General features: G+C 41.3%; 1 protein-coding gene and 1 pseudogene across 1 annotated transcript; both read left to right on the top strand.

The window, feature by feature from the left end:
• Positions 1 to 1,319: 1,319 nt before the first annotated feature.
• Positions 1,320 to 2,815, top strand: LOC146381150 (serine/threonine-protein kinase pim-1-like; annotated as a pseudogene).
• A 2,264-nt stretch (positions 2,816 to 5,079) lies between these two features.
• On the top strand, positions 5,080 to 17,702 carry map3k14b (mitogen-activated protein kinase kinase kinase 14b). Its single transcript, XM_084937086.1, has 15 exons — positions 5,080 to 5,293; positions 6,914 to 7,190; positions 7,857 to 7,932; positions 8,285 to 9,095; positions 9,812 to 9,946; positions 10,085 to 10,214; positions 10,298 to 10,426; positions 11,432 to 11,536; positions 11,965 to 12,128; positions 12,218 to 12,368; positions 13,406 to 13,972; positions 14,491 to 14,597; positions 14,958 to 15,078; positions 15,155 to 15,255; positions 15,567 to 17,702. The coding sequence occupies exons 2-15, from the start codon at positions 6,920 to 6,922 to the stop codon at positions 15,729 to 15,731; spliced, it is 3,033 nt and encodes a 1,010-aa protein (XP_084793212.1). The 5' UTR covers positions 5,080 to 5,293; positions 6,914 to 6,919; the 3' UTR covers positions 15,732 to 17,702.
• The last annotated feature ends 1,506 nt before the right edge of the window (positions 17,703 to 19,208 follow it).

The raw sequence follows: 19,208 nt of genomic DNA, 5'->3' as shown, positions 1-19,208 counted from the left end.
AAAAAGAGAAATAAGGTCTAGTAGTTTCACTATATAAAGAATAAATGCAAAATTTAAAAAGAACTGTTATAGCTGGATATATCGACGACTTATTCAATTATATGAAATGTTATGGCTTCGTGTGCCACAGTGTTTTTCTTTAAACTACTTGGGAACACTTTTACTGGCAGTCGGTGATGTCACTGAAAGGCAAGATTCTGTTGCCATAGTCTCCTGAGTTTATTTTGAAAGCTCACTTACAGAACTCGCTTAAACAGCTTAGAAAGGACCAGCACACACATTTGAAGAAATATTCACTACGTTTTCCTGTTTCAAACATTGTAAAAATTAAGATGAACAAGGAAACGAGAAAAAGTACAAGTCCAGCAGATAAGAAAGATCCAGGAGATCAAAGTAAGTGAACAAATACATCAAATCTGTGTAAAATCCCCCAAATAACAGAATCTACATTTCTAAAAATGTTGACACTCTGTGTAAAAATGAATCATTTGAATCCTGTGTTTGAGTGAAAATAGCAGAAATACAACATGTCTTATCAAAGAAAGGTTACTGGGGCACTTTGTCTTTGGTAAAATAACGGGACAAGTTTATTCTTGGACTCAGCAGTAAAAACAGACCAACAAGTGTCATGAAGATCTAAGACTTAGTAGACCTAGTATGGACTGGTGTTGCTCTGTTTTTATCAAAAGGATAAACTTATTAGAATGCCATCAAAATCCTTCCAGTCCTGATGTCGAGCACTCTTTTTTACTACTGTGTTGTTGTTGTTGTGTACAGACTCTAAGAACAGGATGGCTAAAAGAAAGGCCAGTCCTGAAAGGAAGACCCCCGTAAAAAGGAGGAGGGTCACTGAGCAGGCTGCTCCTTCCACCAGCTCAGACGCTCATGAGGTCAAAGGAGTGAAGCGTAAGGTCCAGCAAGATGCAGCGGGCACAACCAGTCCAGCAAAGAAGCCTAAACTTGCTGAGCCTACGAGCGGTGACAAGGAGCAAGCGTCTTCCTCCTTGGACGCTGGTAAAGGTAGACTAATTAGTTGAGTGAGGGGTAGATTAAGGAGATGAAGGAGATATTTGTGTCTATGATCTAATGAGCTGATGTGCTTTTGGTGTTTTCCACATCTGCAGACTGCAGTCAAAGCACAAAGCACGGGTGCATGAAAGATGGCAGGAGGAAGTCTGCAGGAGACAGCAAAGAGCCACCCAAGAGAAAGAAAGGGGACAAAACCAAACACAGCGCCCAAACTTCAGCAGCTGACCAGAGACGTAAGTAGCAAGCAGCTTGGCTTTTATACTCTGGTGAAGAGCAAAATGAACATTTAGGCTACAGCAGAGAGTCATTTGTGTCACAGCTGTAGTAAAACAACACGTGTGTTTGTCTTTTCAGGTGAATTCCAGGCCAGATACGTGGAGGAGCACCATCTTGGAGGAGGCGGCTGTGGAGCAGTGTTTGCTGGCTACCGGATAACGGATCGTTGCCCAGTAAGTGTTCAGATGGTGGGAGTAAGACAGGCAGTAACGCAGATAACGGATAATATCGTAAGCTGAGACGTGTGCTGTTTCACACCTTTAGTGATGTCATACGGAGGAAATGCTCACCAATGCTCTGTGTCTTTTAGGTAGCCATCAAACACATTCCAAAGGACAGAATCCCCATCAAAGTGACGGTAAGTGTGCAACACTTGAACTGTTTTTACATTCCTGGACTGAGTGCAGCGTTCACCTGTGGAACGTCTCTTCCTCATCATCCACTTTGTTGGAATATATCAGGGTGAAAACGGGAAGCGGGTCTCGGTGGAAGTGGCCATTATGCTGAAGCTTGCAGCTGAAGCGGATGGACCAGTGGGAGCGTCAGCACCCGTGTCTCTGCTGGACTGGTTTGACCTCGGCACAGAGCTGATCCTGGTGCTGGAGAGACCCGTCCCCGCTGTGGACCTGCATGATTACATAACAGCAAATGGAGGATGTTTACCAGAGGAAAAGGCCAAGGTAAGTTGACTGGAAGAGCCTTAGACTGTACAGCATTCAATCAAAGCACAGAGTATCAGAGAAGCGTCAACCCATTGACTCATTACTGTCTTTTTCATCTTTTCCAGGTCATTCTGAAGCAGCTGGTTGATGCAGCGAAGCACCTGGAGGATAAACACATCTTTCACCGGGACATCAAGAGTGAGAACATTCTGATTGAGACCGGCTCAGATGTGCCTCGTGTTCGCATCATCGACTTTGGACTGAGCTGCTTTGCTAAGGAGCGATCGGTGTACCGCCTCTTCTATGGTAACATATTCAGCTCCTGCTCTTCACACATGTAGCAATTTGTGCCTTTTGTTTTACAAGAAATTGTCATTGTGTCTGTTTATTAGGTACACCTATTCACACCCCTCCCGAATGTTACGGCCGCAAAAAATACAGGGCTGGACCCACCACGGTGTGGCAAATGGGAGTGGTGCTGTATGAAGCGCTTCATGTGGGGGACTTTAATACCATGACGTTCCTCCAAAAGGAACTGAAATTCAACAAGGATCTGTCGCCACGTAAGAAAACGTCACGCTTCAACATTCACTGATGGCTTGGATCACTGGAACTATCATCTTCATCTTTTTCCTCCTTTCTTTCTCTCCAGACTGCCGGAACTTCTTGGACGCATGTTTAACCAACGTCCCGGAGAAGCGCCCAACGCTGGGGGACCTCCAGCTTCACCCCTGGCTCAGATAAACCCGTCTCTCTCACACACAGACACACACTTCATATATTGTCATATAAGTGTGATACATTACCTAACTTTCTTTTCTTTGTCTTTTTTTTTTTTTTTTTTTGTCTTTTTTACAGGAAAAAATTGTTTTTAGTTTTTTTGGCCTATTCTAAATTTTGTTGTCCTGGAGTTCCTGTAACCCCCCCCCCAGCCGTCCCAGGAAAGGGGATCTCTCTTTGAATGGGCTTTCCCGAGGTTTCTTCCCATCGATCTGGCCCCCCGGGGAGTTTTTCCTCGTCTTCATAGAGAGCTTGGGCTGGGTCAGGAGCTCCATCAAAATTGGCCTAATTTGATTAGTTAAATGTAATAAAATACTTTAATGTAATCAAATAAAATTTAGTAAAAGTCTGAACATTTAATTTCCATCAAAATAAAACTTGTTAAATTCAACTTTGGTGAGAATACTCTTTTATTACCATTTCAAGGATTGTTTTTTACCCAAAAAAGAAGAAAACTGAAAATGAATCAGGTTAAAGTATAACTACTGGCCTGCATTTACCAGTAAGTACAAACTCTCCACAAGTACCACTTAACTCAGGTTTCCCACGGCACCTGTGCAGAGTTTCTGTTTATGACCGTGCTCTTGTTTAAGTTGACTCCGCTCATTAATAAATCTTGTAAATAGTTCAAGCGATTTGCAGATGAATTAATGTACTTTAATATAAAAATGGAAGGTGATACAACCTCAAAAGCGTGGTTGCCTCTAGATTTAAAAAGAGAAATAAGGTCTAGTAGTTGTTTTTTTTTTTAAAAAAAAAAACTGTTACAGCTATATATGTCGAGTTATGCTAAGTCAACCTGGTCTAAGAGCCTCACAGAGGTGTCAGTCTTCTCCAGTTTTGCCCCAGAAAGTGGCAAAAAATTATTTTTAATAGATCCTGATTACATAAAAACAGGTTTTATGGTTTGCCCTCATTGGCACTGATTTATTATTTCCATCAGTGAATGAGAAATGAAGACGCTGAAATAGCCTCAATGAGGCTTTTCACTTCTATGTATAGCTGATTCGACCCACCAACAGCAGCGAGGACTGGAGTGACAGTAACCCACTGACGTGCGAGGAAACTTTCTGCACAGCCTCACAATTGGTCGACCTCTGATTCCATTCACGTGTTGCCAGGGAGAGGGACCCTCCACCCAAATCACACACATAGCGCACTCCCTCCTATGGTATTTTACTAATTCACACAGGAATGCACTGTCCAGTTGTCAAGGGACAGAAGAAACTGAGCTTTTTTTTACAAGTGTAACTTCAAATATGTTATGCAATCATTCTTTAACTCTATACACAAACAGATATCAGTGTGTGTGTATATGTAAGGACATCATATCAACAATAGGGTTCAATTTATCAACAATTTGATTTTGTCTTCTTTTTTGGTTCTGAACAGTCTGTCACCAAATAACAAGATGAGCCTCAATTTGATCCTTACGTTTATACAAAGTATGATTTCTACTATGATTTCTTTTTCACCTTTTCAGCAAATTGACTCCAAGGTTGTGTATACAGGTGGGAAGAGAGTTCGTATGCATAACTGTACAAAACAATAATTACACAATTCTTCACAGCATCTTAATATGTGCATTATTTACACGACATCTCTATTTAATTATTAAATCATCATCAGTACCTTTATTCTGAAACTGCTGATTAAGCTGCATGGTTTTCTTCACCACAATACACAAAAGATTTTAAAGATTTCATTCAGTTTAATTTTATTGTATTTGTACAGCTCCAATTCACCACAACAGACACCTCGGGGTACTTTATATTGCAAGGTAACGACCCTGAGATATATGAGTGAAATGTCTAACAAACAGACGATCCCCTGCGAGCGCGACCTGGTAATGGTGGAGAGGAAGAACTCCCATTTAACAGGAAGAAACTTTCAGCAGAATCAGGCGAGGGGTGGGGCAGGTTTCTATGTGGTCTCAGGTCTCAGTGCATCATGGGAAACCCACAGCAGCATATCAGTGAGGTCGCCTGAGATCACCCGATCCACCCCTTAATGAAACCAGTTATAGGCCCCACATATGGGTGGGCTGAAATTTGGCACTTTATTTTGATTTTTTCCAGCATTTTTGAGCCCTCACAACTTCTTAAGCACAGAGGACATGTTTCTATTGCTGGAAAACAATGCTTCTCTTGCTCTACATCTTTTTTATTGAAAATAAGAGCCGTCATACTGAGGCTTAGAGCTGAACAGTGGGAATTTGGCTTTAAACTGTGACACTTGGAGTGGGTTTAAAGACCCAAGTGTCATCGAGGACAGCTACGGAATCCATGAAGCGTGTTTGAGGCTGGTGTGGGCGAGTGGGTGGGCCCGGGTGACAGAGGTGCAAGAGCTCGTAACTCACACGCATGGTCAGCCAATCAGCAGGGCCTGTGGGGGCAGAAAGCCGGTAAGTTACACTTGGAAACTAACAAACACATAATAACACAGAACGGACAGACAGCAGAAGACAGAAGGAGTCACGAGAGGAAACCTCGATCTCTTCTGCAGGATTTCAGCTGAACCCGAGACCAGCTGACTGAGCTCCTAAGGTAATGTGCTCTGCTGTGACTGGATGTTTGAGTCAGACTTTGCTGAGCTGGAGGTGTCCTCACTGTCAGGTAAGAAGAGTAAGAAGGACGTTCGAGGCTGATGGAAAGTTTAGTGATAGTTGCAGCATTTCCAGAGTCTAACCTGTCGATCTTGCATGTCCTGAAAGTCTGATTGGCTCTTAGATGAAGCTCATCTGTAGATAAAGCCTGGTTAATTCCATATTATCAAAGTAAAGCTCTTCAGGTATCCATTCACGCAGGCTCTGTGCGAGCACTTCCAGGACAAGTGTGGCCTCTGTGAGTGGGAAGAGTGTCTGTTTTGATCCCCCTGTATTCGCTGTCAACATGGCGAGCCCTGAGGAAGAGAGACTTTGACAGCTGGACAGCCTCAGTGGAAGGCATGCAACCGCCCCTCTGTGCGCTATTTATAGTCACCTTGCCGTGCTTACAACCGGTGTCCCTTCATTCACACCCCGCCACGGCAAATGCCACCACATTAAAGTGCTTGTCAGCTACAAATCAGTGGTTTCTACTACGGCTGAATTAATCAGGGTTCTTGTGTTGCAGGAACCTAAAAGTAAGGCATAAATGATTATTTTAGGCTCAATTACTGCCTGATATTACAACCCGGTATTTGTCATATCATATCTGCCATATCTTGTGTAAATATGACAAAACTAGGGTTGTATAATTAAGGATATAAGAATGAAATAGTTTTCCTGCTTAACATAAAAATGTAGAATAGATATTTAAATAATTAATGAAAAAATAAAACATACACACATATTTCTTCATACATATTTCTCAGTGGTTCCAACTGTTGAAATAAAAACAGAAAAGATATCCAACATCACACATTTCCGTACAGTATACAGTATTCCTGATCATTTTATTATAAGACAACTCCTGGCTTTAGATGATGATTCATATGTTTTACAAAAAAACGAATGGATCCATCTGCACACCAGGGAAAGAAATGAGCTGAGCAGCACCTAAAAAATCTGATCTATAGTGACCCCAAGTGGTTAAACTCCTTACCTGTGCAGGTGTTGTCCCTAAACAGTCGGCTATAACGAAAAAGCAAACTCAGTCTATTATTTTGTTCTTGTATAAAATTAAAGCTGATTTAGGGATAAGTATTTGCATCTGCTGCCGCTCAAAAAGCTCACATATTCATTTTCTTAGACAGGCCTACTGATCATAAAATGCTTCTAACCTTGTTAGAAGTCTTTTTAAAGCATATAGCTTCCTTATACTCTAACTTATTAGCAGCCAAGCAAGAAAAATATCTCCCAATTCACTACAAGGGTTGGGGACCAAATTATATTTAAATATTCAGGATGAAACCTGCTAACTTTGGTTATTCTCAGACATTTTATCGCCAAGAAAAAACAAATGTATCCATCCTTTATCCACGCACACGGTCTCTTAACATTATTCTACATAGTGCAAACACACACCTTTAAAGTACTAAAAGAACAGGGTCCATTCTGTGTGGCCAAGTTATCCACACCAGGGTTTTTAGTAAGATCTGGCTTACTTCAAAATACTCCGTATGAAACTTACTGGTTTGGTTTCTCTTCTTTTAAACATATTTTTCCATCTCCTTCTCTCCTCCAGTTCTAGATGCCGACCGACAGCGACAGAGACATGGCCATACCTCATTTGTTTAACTCCAGCACACCCTTCATCATCGTTGCCGGCGGATCTGAGATCTCGTTTCTCACCAAAGTGGACGACAATCAGGGATGCGAGGAGGAGAAGGACTCGCTGGTCCAAGCCATCGGCCCCCACCTGAGTCGAGTGATGCAGCGCGGCACAGCCAAGCATGTTGTCACACAGGGGCGTGAAGTTTCCGAGGAGAATCCCTGTGTTTCTATAGTCGCGCAGGCTGAGCGTAAGTAAGACTGAGATCAGATCTGAACGGGATCTGAGTCAGGACTGTTTTACATTGTTTTCCTTTTTGTCTTAGCTACTTGCATCCTTCTATTATTTTGGTTTAAAAAAAACACACACACAATGAAAGCACATGTAGAGTACATCCAGCACAAGTCTCCAGTCTATCATGGGGCTGCACAAGACTTAATGCAAGCCCTGAGGGGCCAAAAAACTTCATGTCAGCACAAGATGAGTACTTCTTTTAATCAAAGGGCTTTGATCTTGCTTTTAGAGAGTAATGACTAAAACAGGCTTAAAGGTTTTCAATTATCTATAATTGTTTTGAGTTGTACATCAGCACTTTTCAGGTTTGCAGAACAGCTGCTTATGCAACCGAAGATCACTAATGTTCACTACCAAGTAGGTGTATTAAAGAAATGGTGCATTAGCTCCTGTTGTGCAAAATAACATAATAGCAGTTAAAAGCTTCCAGAGAGGAATGCAGAAAAGCCGAAGACAACATTTTTACTGTTACACCTCTGAATGGGAGCATGCAGTTGTAGCACATGGACCAGTTAAAAGTTCCAGGCTTTTTCTCCATTTACACATTTTCAAATCACGTTTGTGAACTTTAATCCACAACGAGACTTCTCTAACTCTAACTCCTACTGTTTCTCTGTCCCAGGAGAAGACTTCCAGGAGTTCAGCCCGACCAACACTCAGTGCCCGTACTCTCAGTCTCGCCTCCTCCAAAAGCACAGGTAAAGAACACAACACACATTACCTGTGCACAGGCTTAAATGCCATCCATGGCCAAAAATATAGGATACAGGTATTATATGGCTTCCATTTAGCTTGTACGTGAGGGTTCAGGGTTCTTTATGTGCCTGGGTATGAAGGAAGCTTTTGTGCTCATGACCAGCTACATATTTGTATTCATAGATGGTAACAAGGTTTTAGCTGTGCTTCTTCTGTGTGCATGAGACAATGACCTCTTCCTGCACTTTAAATAACTCATGTGCTCCAAACAACATTGTGATCAGCTGGATTTTAAAGAAAGCATTAAGCTTTCTGTGTGAGAAACCACATTTTCATACTTCTTCTCATTTGCAGGACTCTCGGTAAGGAAGCCACCTTTGTTAGCGACTCAGATGATGAGAACTTTGAAACAGCCACCAAATTCCCGCGCTACCACCTCCAGAGAAAACAGCGCCGGAAAACCAGAACCACACAGAGCCTCGAGGAAGGGGAGGAGCCTCCTATCATCCAGGGTCTGTGGGTGCAGGAGATTGATTGGCTGAAATCAGCAGACAGAGAGACGACTTCATCAGCTGAAATCATACCTCCTCCTCCTCAGTTTACTGACTCGGCCTCAGACCCCTGCAGAGACTCGTGCATGTGTGACAGCTGCAGCTGTGCAGACGTTTGTGAATGTGTGAGGAGATCAGAGGAGGCGTCGCCGTCAGAGGACCAATGCAGATCCGTAGATACAGAAGACACATCCAGCACCGACCGCAGAGGAGGCTCGGGCTCTGATACTGACTCTGTTCGCACTCATGAAAGCGACTCAGACTCGTCTTATGACGTCGATGTTGGCACACAAGGCATCATGTCGACCTTTGACCTCATGTATGTGTCTGGATTTACCCCTTCCTCCAATGCAGGATGGAATTCTGACTCTAGAGGAAGTGTGCAAAACCCACTGGGAAATTCAGAGTATTCCCACAGCCTCAGCACTGAGAATACATCCCAGTGTTCCTTTGGGTTTGATGACATGAGTGACACAGTTTTAGATGAGCTGAGGGGCAAAGTGGCACACATACCAAAGCTGCTTGTTTCAGCTTTCTGCAGAGATTTCATCAAACAGATCCTAAACAGCTGGAAAACATCGAAACCTGCAAACGAAGGACTCATATTTCATGACGTAAGACATTCACATCCAGTCTATCCACACTGTTTTTGTTTATGGACAGTAGACAGCAGAAGCAGTAGCATTCAGGTACTGAACGGGCCAATCACAGTCGCTGCATCAGTGCAGCATTTGGTTCAGCTTCTAAGGAGATGCACATCAGGTTACCTCGTAGTGTTTCACAAGGACTCGAATTTAAGTAAAAATTTCACTTTAACCAACAATAATGAATAACAATGTTTTTAATTCATAATTTAGTAAAAAATAAATGAAGTGTAAAAATCTGTGACATCTAAAACTCTGAATGCAGACTTTTCACCACATAAAGGTGGAAACTTTTACTTCGTGTACAAGAAAATGAATACATGTTGATGTGAATGTTTAGAAGCTAAAGACACATTTAAAATACAATAAAAGTTATGAGCCAAAAGAAATCAATCAATCAATCAATAAAAAATAAATAAGGTAACTTACTGTTAGCAGTTCTCCAAATGGAGAAACCTTTGCTGAAGAGCGGCCTCTGCACCAGAGGGAACAACGCCAGGATGAAGAACTGTTAGCAGCAACTTGGTCTAGATTTGAATACTGGTGGTGAGGTAGGTGAAGTGGCCTGAAGGGAAGGCTCATCTGGGATTTCAGCGCTTAAATGAGGAAGACTGGCTGTAAAAGTTTTTTTTATGGGGGATTTGTGATTTAACTCGTTTCCGTTTTTCTCTCTTTGTTTCATCAAGCATCTCCAGCCCAGCAGTTGTCAGTACAGAGAGGGAGAGGAATACTTTGTCCTTCATCACATCCAGAATGGATCATATGGTGATGTGTTCTGCGTTCGTGACAGAAGCACTGGCTTCAAATGTGCTGCCAAGAGGGTAAGCCAAGATCCGCTGAGTCAGTCATTACAATCCAGATGTGCTCCACCCGGGAGGTTTAAACTCCCGAGAGCTGACATGCTGATTTTATTTAAACTGATTTCTGTTATTTAGCTCATTGTTGGCCGTTCTTCTCAGATTCCACTGAGTCATTTCAGCAGCGAGGAGGTGAGCACATGGAGTGCTCTGAACTCTCCTCGAGTCGTGGAGCTCTTTGGAGCTGTGAGGGAGGGGCTTAACGTCGTTCTCCTCATGGACCTGAAGCCAGGTAACCTAACTACAAGCTACAAACTGCATAAAAACCGTCTGAGCAGTCTGAGAGCGTAATCATACTCTCCCAAACCCCATCAGCTTGTTTAGCCCAGCTTCTAAAGGAGATGAACTGCCTACCTGAAGATCTGGCCCTGCATTACCTTCATCAAACACTGGGGGCGCTAGAACACCTACACCAGAGAAGGGTGGTTCATTTGGATGTCAAAGGTATGTGTTCTGTTTTTGTATAATGACTTAGATCTGAATGATAATATGTACAAATTAAGAGAATTCAAACCCTCTGGACATTTTAGAGTGACCAGTGTGGTCCTAATCATTTTATATATACGATAAATCAAATGTGCAGGTGTATGCGGACGTATTCAGGCATTTTATTCAAGGAAGTAAAAAAATATCAGCAAATACTCTTAAAAATCATCATTAAAAGAAAACACTGAGAAGCAGGAGCTATAAGCGTCTGGCCTCTTTGCATCATTCACCGAGTAGATAAAAACAATAATGATGTCATGCTTTATTTTTAGGCAGTGCATTTTATAGCAAAATTTTTTTCTTAATTTATAGAAGTTGCTAAAAAAATAAAGGACGTATATAGGTAGTACTTTTATCTTTAGTTCATTATACACATTATTTAGGCTCATTTTGACTTTAACTTGCAATGGAGACTTTTACTTGTTTTGGAGTATCTTTCTACTCAGATAAGACGTGCTAGACTCTACCCCGAGTTTTTTGTGAGACCCCAAAGTACCTTTGCAGAGATTTTATATAATCAGTAGAACATACAGAGAAAAGAGCTCAGCGAAGCCTCAAGCTGGTGGTTGTGCTGTCAGCTAACATCTCCTGTGATGGTGCCTAATCCTAAAGGGACACCTCACCCCTAAACCCTCGGTAATCCCTGCTCATACGATTGAGCAGGAGGGGTTTGCTCACATTAGGCCCCTCTATTGTGCTCTGAGCTCATGTCTAAAAGCTTCGCTCATCATACATCCGTCAAATTACCCACTCTCATCATATCAGATAGCACAAAGTTCCTGTGCTTTTTTTGTAGATGGTACCTTATTCTACCTCGAGATGGCCGTTCATGCTTTAGCCCCCCATGCACCCATCACTCTTACAGCCTCTGACAGGCTCCTGCTTCTCAGTCAACTGTTTCATAATGAGCACCCAATGAAAACAAGCTGTCCCACTGAATCCTGCGTGTTGATTTTATTCCAGTTGACAATGTGCTGCTGTCTGCAGACTGCAGAGACACATTCCTCTGTGACTTTGGTCTCTCAGAGACTTTAGATGACAGTGGATGGAGCACCAAGAATTTCAGGGGTAAGTTGATCCTCAAAAGTCTGAAATAAACTATGGTGCAGTTTACAGATGACTAACATTTTGGTTCAAACACCATGATTTTTATTGATCTAATTAAAACACATACATATATATCACAGCAAACTGTCAGTCTTTTTAAAATCTACTTGTGAAATGATCTACTGCTTAGGCTCCCATAAATACACAATAAGGAGTTTGCAATGAATAAATCTGCCTTTCACCATCATCTTTCAACCTTTAAACATTCATATCTTTAAAAGATAGCATGCAATACTCTTAGCCTACCGTGTTAGCATTCAAAGATTTGCAACAGTCTTCCCAGTATTTGATTATTAACTACAACGCTGGACATATTTTGACCTCTACATCGTTGTGAGTGGCTTTTTGAGTTTTAAGACTTTCAATTCATTTAACGTTTGTGAATGTAGGAGCTGCATTCCCCGGCACAGAGACCCACATGGCCCCTGAGGTGGCACGAGGGGATCAACTCTGTGCCAAGGCGGATGTGTGGAGCAGCTGTTGTATGCTACTGCACATGCTCAATGGATGCCAGCCATGGATACGTTACTATTCCCATCCACTGTGTCTCCAGGTAAAAATCTCTTATTTGCTGTTTGTGGAAAATCAGACAGTTACAGGCTGAATGGGACAAAACCACACTTGCGTATTCATCTGTTTTAGATTGTCAATGAGCCTCCGCCTCTGTGGGAGGTGCCGTCCAAGTGTAACAACTTCACAGCTAAAGTGTTCAGGGCCGGACTCCAGAAGGACCCCGAAAGAAGAGCGTCAGCAACTGAGCTCAGGAAGAAAACCACCAAGGCCCTCAGAGCAGGTCGATGCACCTTATGATCTTCTAATCATTTAAGTGTGTACAGTTTATATTACATTAGAGTTGTGAGAGCAGTGAAATCATGGCCCACAAACTAAAATGAGTTAAAATCACGATACAAGCATTCAGAGCCTTTAGAGAAAAGCTGCATGTAATCACCAAACAAATAAAATTAGCCAAAATAAAGCCCATCTTATCAAAACAGCTTTTTGAGACAGTAATCCAGTAATCCATGCCTTTGTTACATGTAGGCTGGATTATTGTAACGCACTTTATTGTGGGGTTGTGATGCATCCATTAGGCGTCTGCAGGTTGTGCAAAATGCTGCAGCACGTCTTTTAACTGGAACAAAGAAGTCTGAGCACTTTACCCCCATTTTAATTTCACTCCACTGGCTACCTGTACATTTTAGGATTGTTTTTAAAATTCTCTTATTAGTTTTTAAATCTCTTAATGCCCCCCCGAGCTACTACAACCATATACACCTGCCTGTTCCCTTAGGTCCGCCAATCAGCAGCTCCTTAAGGTACCGAAAACTAAGTATAAATTTAAAGGTGACCATGCTTTTGCTGTAGCTGCTCCAAAGTTGTGGAATGATCTGCTCTTGCACGTTACACAGGCCTCTTCTCTTTCTGAGTTTAAAAGTCTTCTTAAAACATATTTATTCGCTGAAGCCTTTGGCACTGTTTAAGGGGGTTGACTCAATTTTTGACTCAACATGTTTTATTTTGAGTTATTTAGTTATTTTTTTATCTTATCTTATTTTATCTTTTTTTTATTTTATTTTTACTTTGCTTATGCTATTTGCATGTACAGCACTTTGTGAACTCTGGTTTTATGTTAAAGTGCTTTATAAATAAAGATGGTATGGTAAAACAAATAAAACAGATTATATAATATCTCCAAGAGGGAGTATCTCCTGAGGAAAATAAAATAGGACCTGTATCCAAATCCACTTTTTGCCAAAGAAGGGACTCAGCTGTTTATAGATGCCAAGTATTTTAAGCATATTGTGACACTGCAAATTATTTTCTCCACAGTTGGAGGTCTGAGTTCTTGGTCCATGAAAAGCGCCTGTGAAAAACTGTATCATGTCCAGAACCAGAATGAAGACGCTCGCTGCTCTTTGTCCCATCAGATTCAGAATAAACCATCACATACTGGCTCAGCACCTGCTATGTACTGGGTGAGCCCCTGGAGAACTGCAGCAGTAGACGAGGACAGCAACGACTGGTCAGAAGGAAACTCAGACAAAGAATCTGAGTTGGAGACATTTTGCTTAACTGGGGAGTGGGACTCTGAGCCAAAACCACTGCAGGATGATTACATCACTAATTACAAAGACTGGAAGACTGGGTCTGATTCAGAGGTGGATATATACATGGCAGAGGACGAATATATTCAGGAGAAGTGGCTGAAAACTGACAAGGACTATGAGGGGGATTGGGAAGAGGAAGGAGATGAAGAGGAGGAGGAAGAGTGGGATTCTACCGAGTCCACGGAGTATCTTCGTGCTCTCCGAGGCCTTTTCCCTTTACTGCAAAAAAGTCACCAGATAGAAGAGAATTCATGGGGATCAGAAGCAGAGCTGGAATACCTCAGAGATGGTGAGTCATAAAACAACTCAGTGGAGCATTACTAAAGCCCCGAATCATATTATTATTATAAATGTGGCTCAGATGAGGTTACAGAACTCTTTGTTCTTCGTGTCATATTCAAAGATACACTTTTAAATGGGACATATTATCCTCTTTCTGTTATTCTGTCATTTATTTGCAGTTACAATGATGGACGCTCGTATTAAACACAGCGAGCTAATTTAAAAAAAGAGGTCCGTTTATGTAAACCTAATCCAAAAATTCCAGCTTCAGACTGCAATAAACACTCGTTTTCATGCATTTTTCTTCTTGGTTCTGCATGATGTCACAGAGACAAGATATCCCTAATATGGTCATTTCAGGCACACATCCACATGATCTTCAAATGTTTTGTTTATGGGCACAGCTAATCAAACAAAGTCGGTTTAAAGGGACTGGAGCTAACTTGGCTTGTTTCAGACAAGGTTGTCAAAGCCTCATCAATGTCCGCTAATAACAGAAACTTTTAACATGTTGTCCTTTACTAGATGTGACTAAAGGTACCAGAATCAAGACCCCGTCCCCTGAACCTCGAGATGAACCACCATCCTGCTTCAGCTGCTCTGACACATCGCAGATAGATGCCTCAGAGAAGGTGAGTACCCGTGCACGAGGGATGTAGCCAACCTTGACGTCACTTACTGGTTTGCAAAGTCTTGTTTTTGAAATTCGAACCGAGTGCTTTCGCCTTCCCCATCTTAGCGTTTAGAAACCAGACATGACGAGAGTCTGACGGTCAAACTGAGAGACATGTGGCTCATACTGCACCAGCTTTTTAATCACAAGCTAAAGTGCAGCCTGCTTTGCTTAAGGCGCTTCTTCACTGGCTTGAATTTTGAGACTGTTACGCTACGTCCATCTTTTACATAACAAACATGAGCATGCATGCTTCATGTTTAAATTTATGTACAAAATAAAATCCTCCACAAAAGAAAATCTTCTTTCTTATTTTTAGGACTCTGATCACTCGTCTGATGACCTCAGCTCTGGCATCTTTTCCTCCTGCAACAGTCAGACTGATGCATGCTTGGAGTGGTTAGCTTTAGCCAATCGGCCGTCCTCACAGTGCTTTGAGGGTAAGATGGCAGGGATGCACCTCTGTGCTGATCGAGGGCTGTTGGCAGATTTTTTCTAATGCTCTGACATTTGCAGGTATTGATATCTGGATAGAGGACCCCGAGGGCAAGTGTTTGAGGATACGCGAACGTAGGCGGATCAAAGTGGGCCATGTTGCCATAGGCATTAGTGATCAGGTATGAGAGTTTTAAGATGTCCAGAAACCTTTTAGCCGTGGTGGCACATCAGACCGAGGTTTCTGTTTTGTTTCCTCAAAGTGTATTTTGGTTTTCTTTTTTTCTCTTTTCTTATTTCCGGAACAGAAAGTGAAATGTCCCAAAGTACAGTTAGAGAACAAAATTGGGGAACTTTAGATTTAAATCTGTAACTATCTAATAAAAGAACAAATATACTAAATTATCATTACCACTTCAGCATTAACCCTTTGCAAATACATCTGACACCCAGTCAGCCAGAATCCATATGAATAATTACACCTGTCGCTCAGATCTCAGGGAAAGCCTTCACTTTGGAGACTCTGGACAGGAAGACGGTGTCCTTTGAACGAGAGATCAGAGAGTCTGGTCTGTGGCTTCGCTGTGTTCCTGCTCCTGACAGATCCCAGCACTGGAGGTGGAGAGTCAGAGACGGCAAGCTCGAACTTCGAGAATGAGACGGATATTTTCTGTTCTCTGTTATTGTTTTGGTCTTTTGCACTAATTTAATTTGTTTTTTCCATTGGGAAAAGCTTTTAAGCACTTTAAAACTTTTCTCAGTGCATTTACACATAGCTCAATATATATAATCCATTTTGACAGAAAAATGGGCAAAAAAGCTTAAACACAGGAAAAACAAAGATACCAACCAAGCACTTTATTAGGAACACCACACTGGGTTCAGGTAGGCCCTCTCTTTGCTACCCAACAGCCTCAGTTTACTTCCTGTGTTGCCAGAGTTGTTCTTCTGGATTCAGACTTGCTGGTTAGGACGACGACGATGTAGGTCGTCTGAATTCAGTCTCATATTTATAAAACCACATTTAAGATGAAGGAACCATTAGAAGATGACTCCTTCCAGTGTGACTGGTGATTGTTGGTAATATGCTGGCAGAAAGAGACCAAGAAAACATTCCCCATGTTATCCCACTGACACCAGCAGCCTGGGCAGGTTGGCTCATGCTGATTTTGACCTACCATTTACATGGCGATAGATCCTCGCTGCATTTCTGCTATCTGGGCTGTATGTGATAATCTCACCATCCTGTGTTTAGATTAGATTACATGTTTTTAAATCCAGTGAATCACATTATTAACAGGAGCTGTCTGAGACTCCATATTCCTGCAGATCCACCAAGGCTGAAAATTCCCTCCATGCCACACATGAACTGAGTATGAACAGGATCCGTTTTTTGTTTAGTTTTTTTCCTCAAGGAATCCCAACACAATTTCTCTTTTTTTTTTCTTTTAGTGTGATATTTTTATGTATTTTTGTAGCTGTAACACAAAATATCCAATCCTTCAAACAATGGTAAAGGATCCGTTCAAAATCTCCCAGATCCAGACCTGAAATGATGACCACTTTGAGGTTGTACCACAGCTGGTAAAGATACACAAACAAACCGAATCAATTGCAAAAATAAACTGTAATTTGTACTTAATAACTAGTTACATGTCCGTTACCTTACCGAACCCCGGTACTTAGCTTATACTGCTGTGTTAAACCAATGTCATAACCTACACCCAGCCTGAGCCGCTCCCTACCAGAAATCCAACAACACATTGTAGGAATCCAGACCTCAGCCCCTGCGTTAGGTCTGTAGTGTGAACACAATATATTGATGAGCACAGGAGTAATATTTCTGCAAAATAAAATGTAAGAGGGATTTATTGTACCTAGCTTGCTCAATATGCAAATGCAACAGCTAATATGTGGAGATATGTTGTTTTCCTCGTTTTAATAACTGTTAGTTTTGTCATGCTCACCTCTTTGCTTCATTTCAGCAAAGTGTTGTTCACATCTAAACGTTGAGCTCTGACAGGATCATCTCTGTTTTCACTGGTGTTAGCAGAGCGAAGCAGAGGAACGAGAGTAAAAGCAAACATTATGGTCCCATTATGGTCAACCATTCAGCACAGCACTGTAAATGAAGCTTCAGAGTTTCTGCTGCACTGGTGCCACGTGATTGGCTAACTGAATAACTACTATCACAAGCAGGTGTTCCTAATAAAGTGCTACTTGAGTGTACAAATAAAAAAAAATCTTAAAATGTTGATTTTCAGGTTAAACTGTTTCTATATGTTTTAAGTAAGGATACAAGTAGTTTACACTCCAAGGTTGTAAACGTGCTTGAATAAGAAATGGTGTTGGTAGAGCTGTAATAGGTTGTGACATCTGTATTTTTTTATTTTGTGTGTTAAGATTGTTTCCCTCTTTCCGTTCTCCTGCTTTTTTTTCCTTTTATGGATCACTAGGAACAAAAAAAAAAATCCGTTCTCTGTATCTCTGTTTACTTTTTGATGTGGAAGAAAGAGTTTGTCATGTCATCTGTTTCATTTAGAGTTTAAATGGCATGAAGCTCCTTAAAATGATGTGTGTTTTCCACAATATACAACAAGGCTGGAATCTCTTGGTACTTGAATGTGACTTACATTTTATATTCTAATAAAAAATGACTCAGAGGCACAAAAGTTGCTGTCTTCTGCTCTTTTCCAGCTATTGCCTTTCCCAGTGGTTTCTGACTTGGTGTCATTTGAGAAAGACCAGGATTAGACCTGCTGCACACTGTAAACATTTACAGCACTGATAAAGAGGCCCAGCCCTATAAAAACAGATGCTGTTAAACACGTGAGGCTGTTACATGTGACCAGGAAGGTGTATGAAAACGGTCGCCTCAGCCTGATCCTGTTCATTCATTAATTGTAATATAGGTATTGATCTTATACAGATTGTTTTTGTACAGTCTAAACTGTATTTGATAAATATCAAATATAAAAATGTTTCTGTCTGGGCATGAAATATACAATTTTGTATTATTTGTATTTGAAATAGTTCAGCTAGAGGTTCCCACTGAAGAGAGATTCATGTTATTAAATGAAAAGTAACTGTACATGCGACACTCTTTATGACTATAGCAACTAGCTGGCTAACCTTGGCTTGCTTCTCATTGACATCAATGGCAAAAGTGCCATAAACCCAGACCAGTGCTTGCTTTTTGTCCTTGCGTGGTGTTAACTGTTTGTTGACATTACTAATTAACGGACTTTCTACCCTAAGGTTAGCTGATGATCTCACTGTTAATGCTGTGAACAGAAGAGTGGTATTCAGACAAGGTTCACATGAACAAGCACAGCCATCTTTAAACTTTTTGCGGAAAATTCAAACTGACTCACTGATGTAAAGGTCACTACAAAGTCCCAATTTTTAGTTATGTTACAAACCCTTTAAACTACGAATAAAAGAGGCTCAATAATTTATTATTAGACTTTTTTTTTAATGTATTGCTACTGTAAGGCCCACAAAGTGTAAAAAGATATATGCACCTTTCAGAAAGTGTAGTTGACATGAAAGCGCCTTAAATATGCATTCTTTCTAATGACCAGCAGGGGGCGACTCCTTTGAATGCAAACACACTTCCAGAAGTTTTTCCTTCCTTGATCTGTGCCCTCAGTGAAGTCTTAGCTGGTTGTGCTATGTGCTTATGAGCACAATCAGCTCATTTTAAGTCATACTGAAAAACAACATGAAGTTTCCTCTTTGGCTCATGACTTGTTAATCATAAGATGGCAATTGTTGGCCTGTGGTGTCCACTTTTTTCAAAATACCAAGATGGCAACAGTAAAAACAAAACACTCATCTTGAGTCACCAGCGATTCACTAGCCAATGGGTGATTACGATGACTACGCCCATCTTTTATATACAGTCTACAATAAGGCCTCACTTCTCCAGCTTGGTGCTTGAGGAATGTGAAGCTTCTGAGTTTTCTTTAAATATTCCTCCAATAGCAAACACAGCCAATAATAATTGCAGACATCAGGTGCTGTTAACTGCTGACAAGTGTGATTAATTACCATTCTAAAAGTAAAACCATAAATGATTAAAGACAGTGGTTGTGAGACCTGCAGACAATGAATTTATTCATGATAGCCTGCA

The sequence above is a fragment of the Perissodus microlepis genome, chromosome 8 (assembly GCF_051167445.1).
Source record: "Perissodus microlepis isolate ML-2025 ecotype Zambia chromosome 8, ASM5116744v1, whole genome shotgun sequence".
NCBI classification, from domain to species: Eukaryota; Metazoa; Chordata; class Actinopteri; order Cichliformes; family Cichlidae; genus Perissodus; species Perissodus microlepis.
The sequence above is the reverse complement of the archived record's forward strand: the minus strand, read 5'-3'. Positions and strand labels throughout refer to the sequence as shown.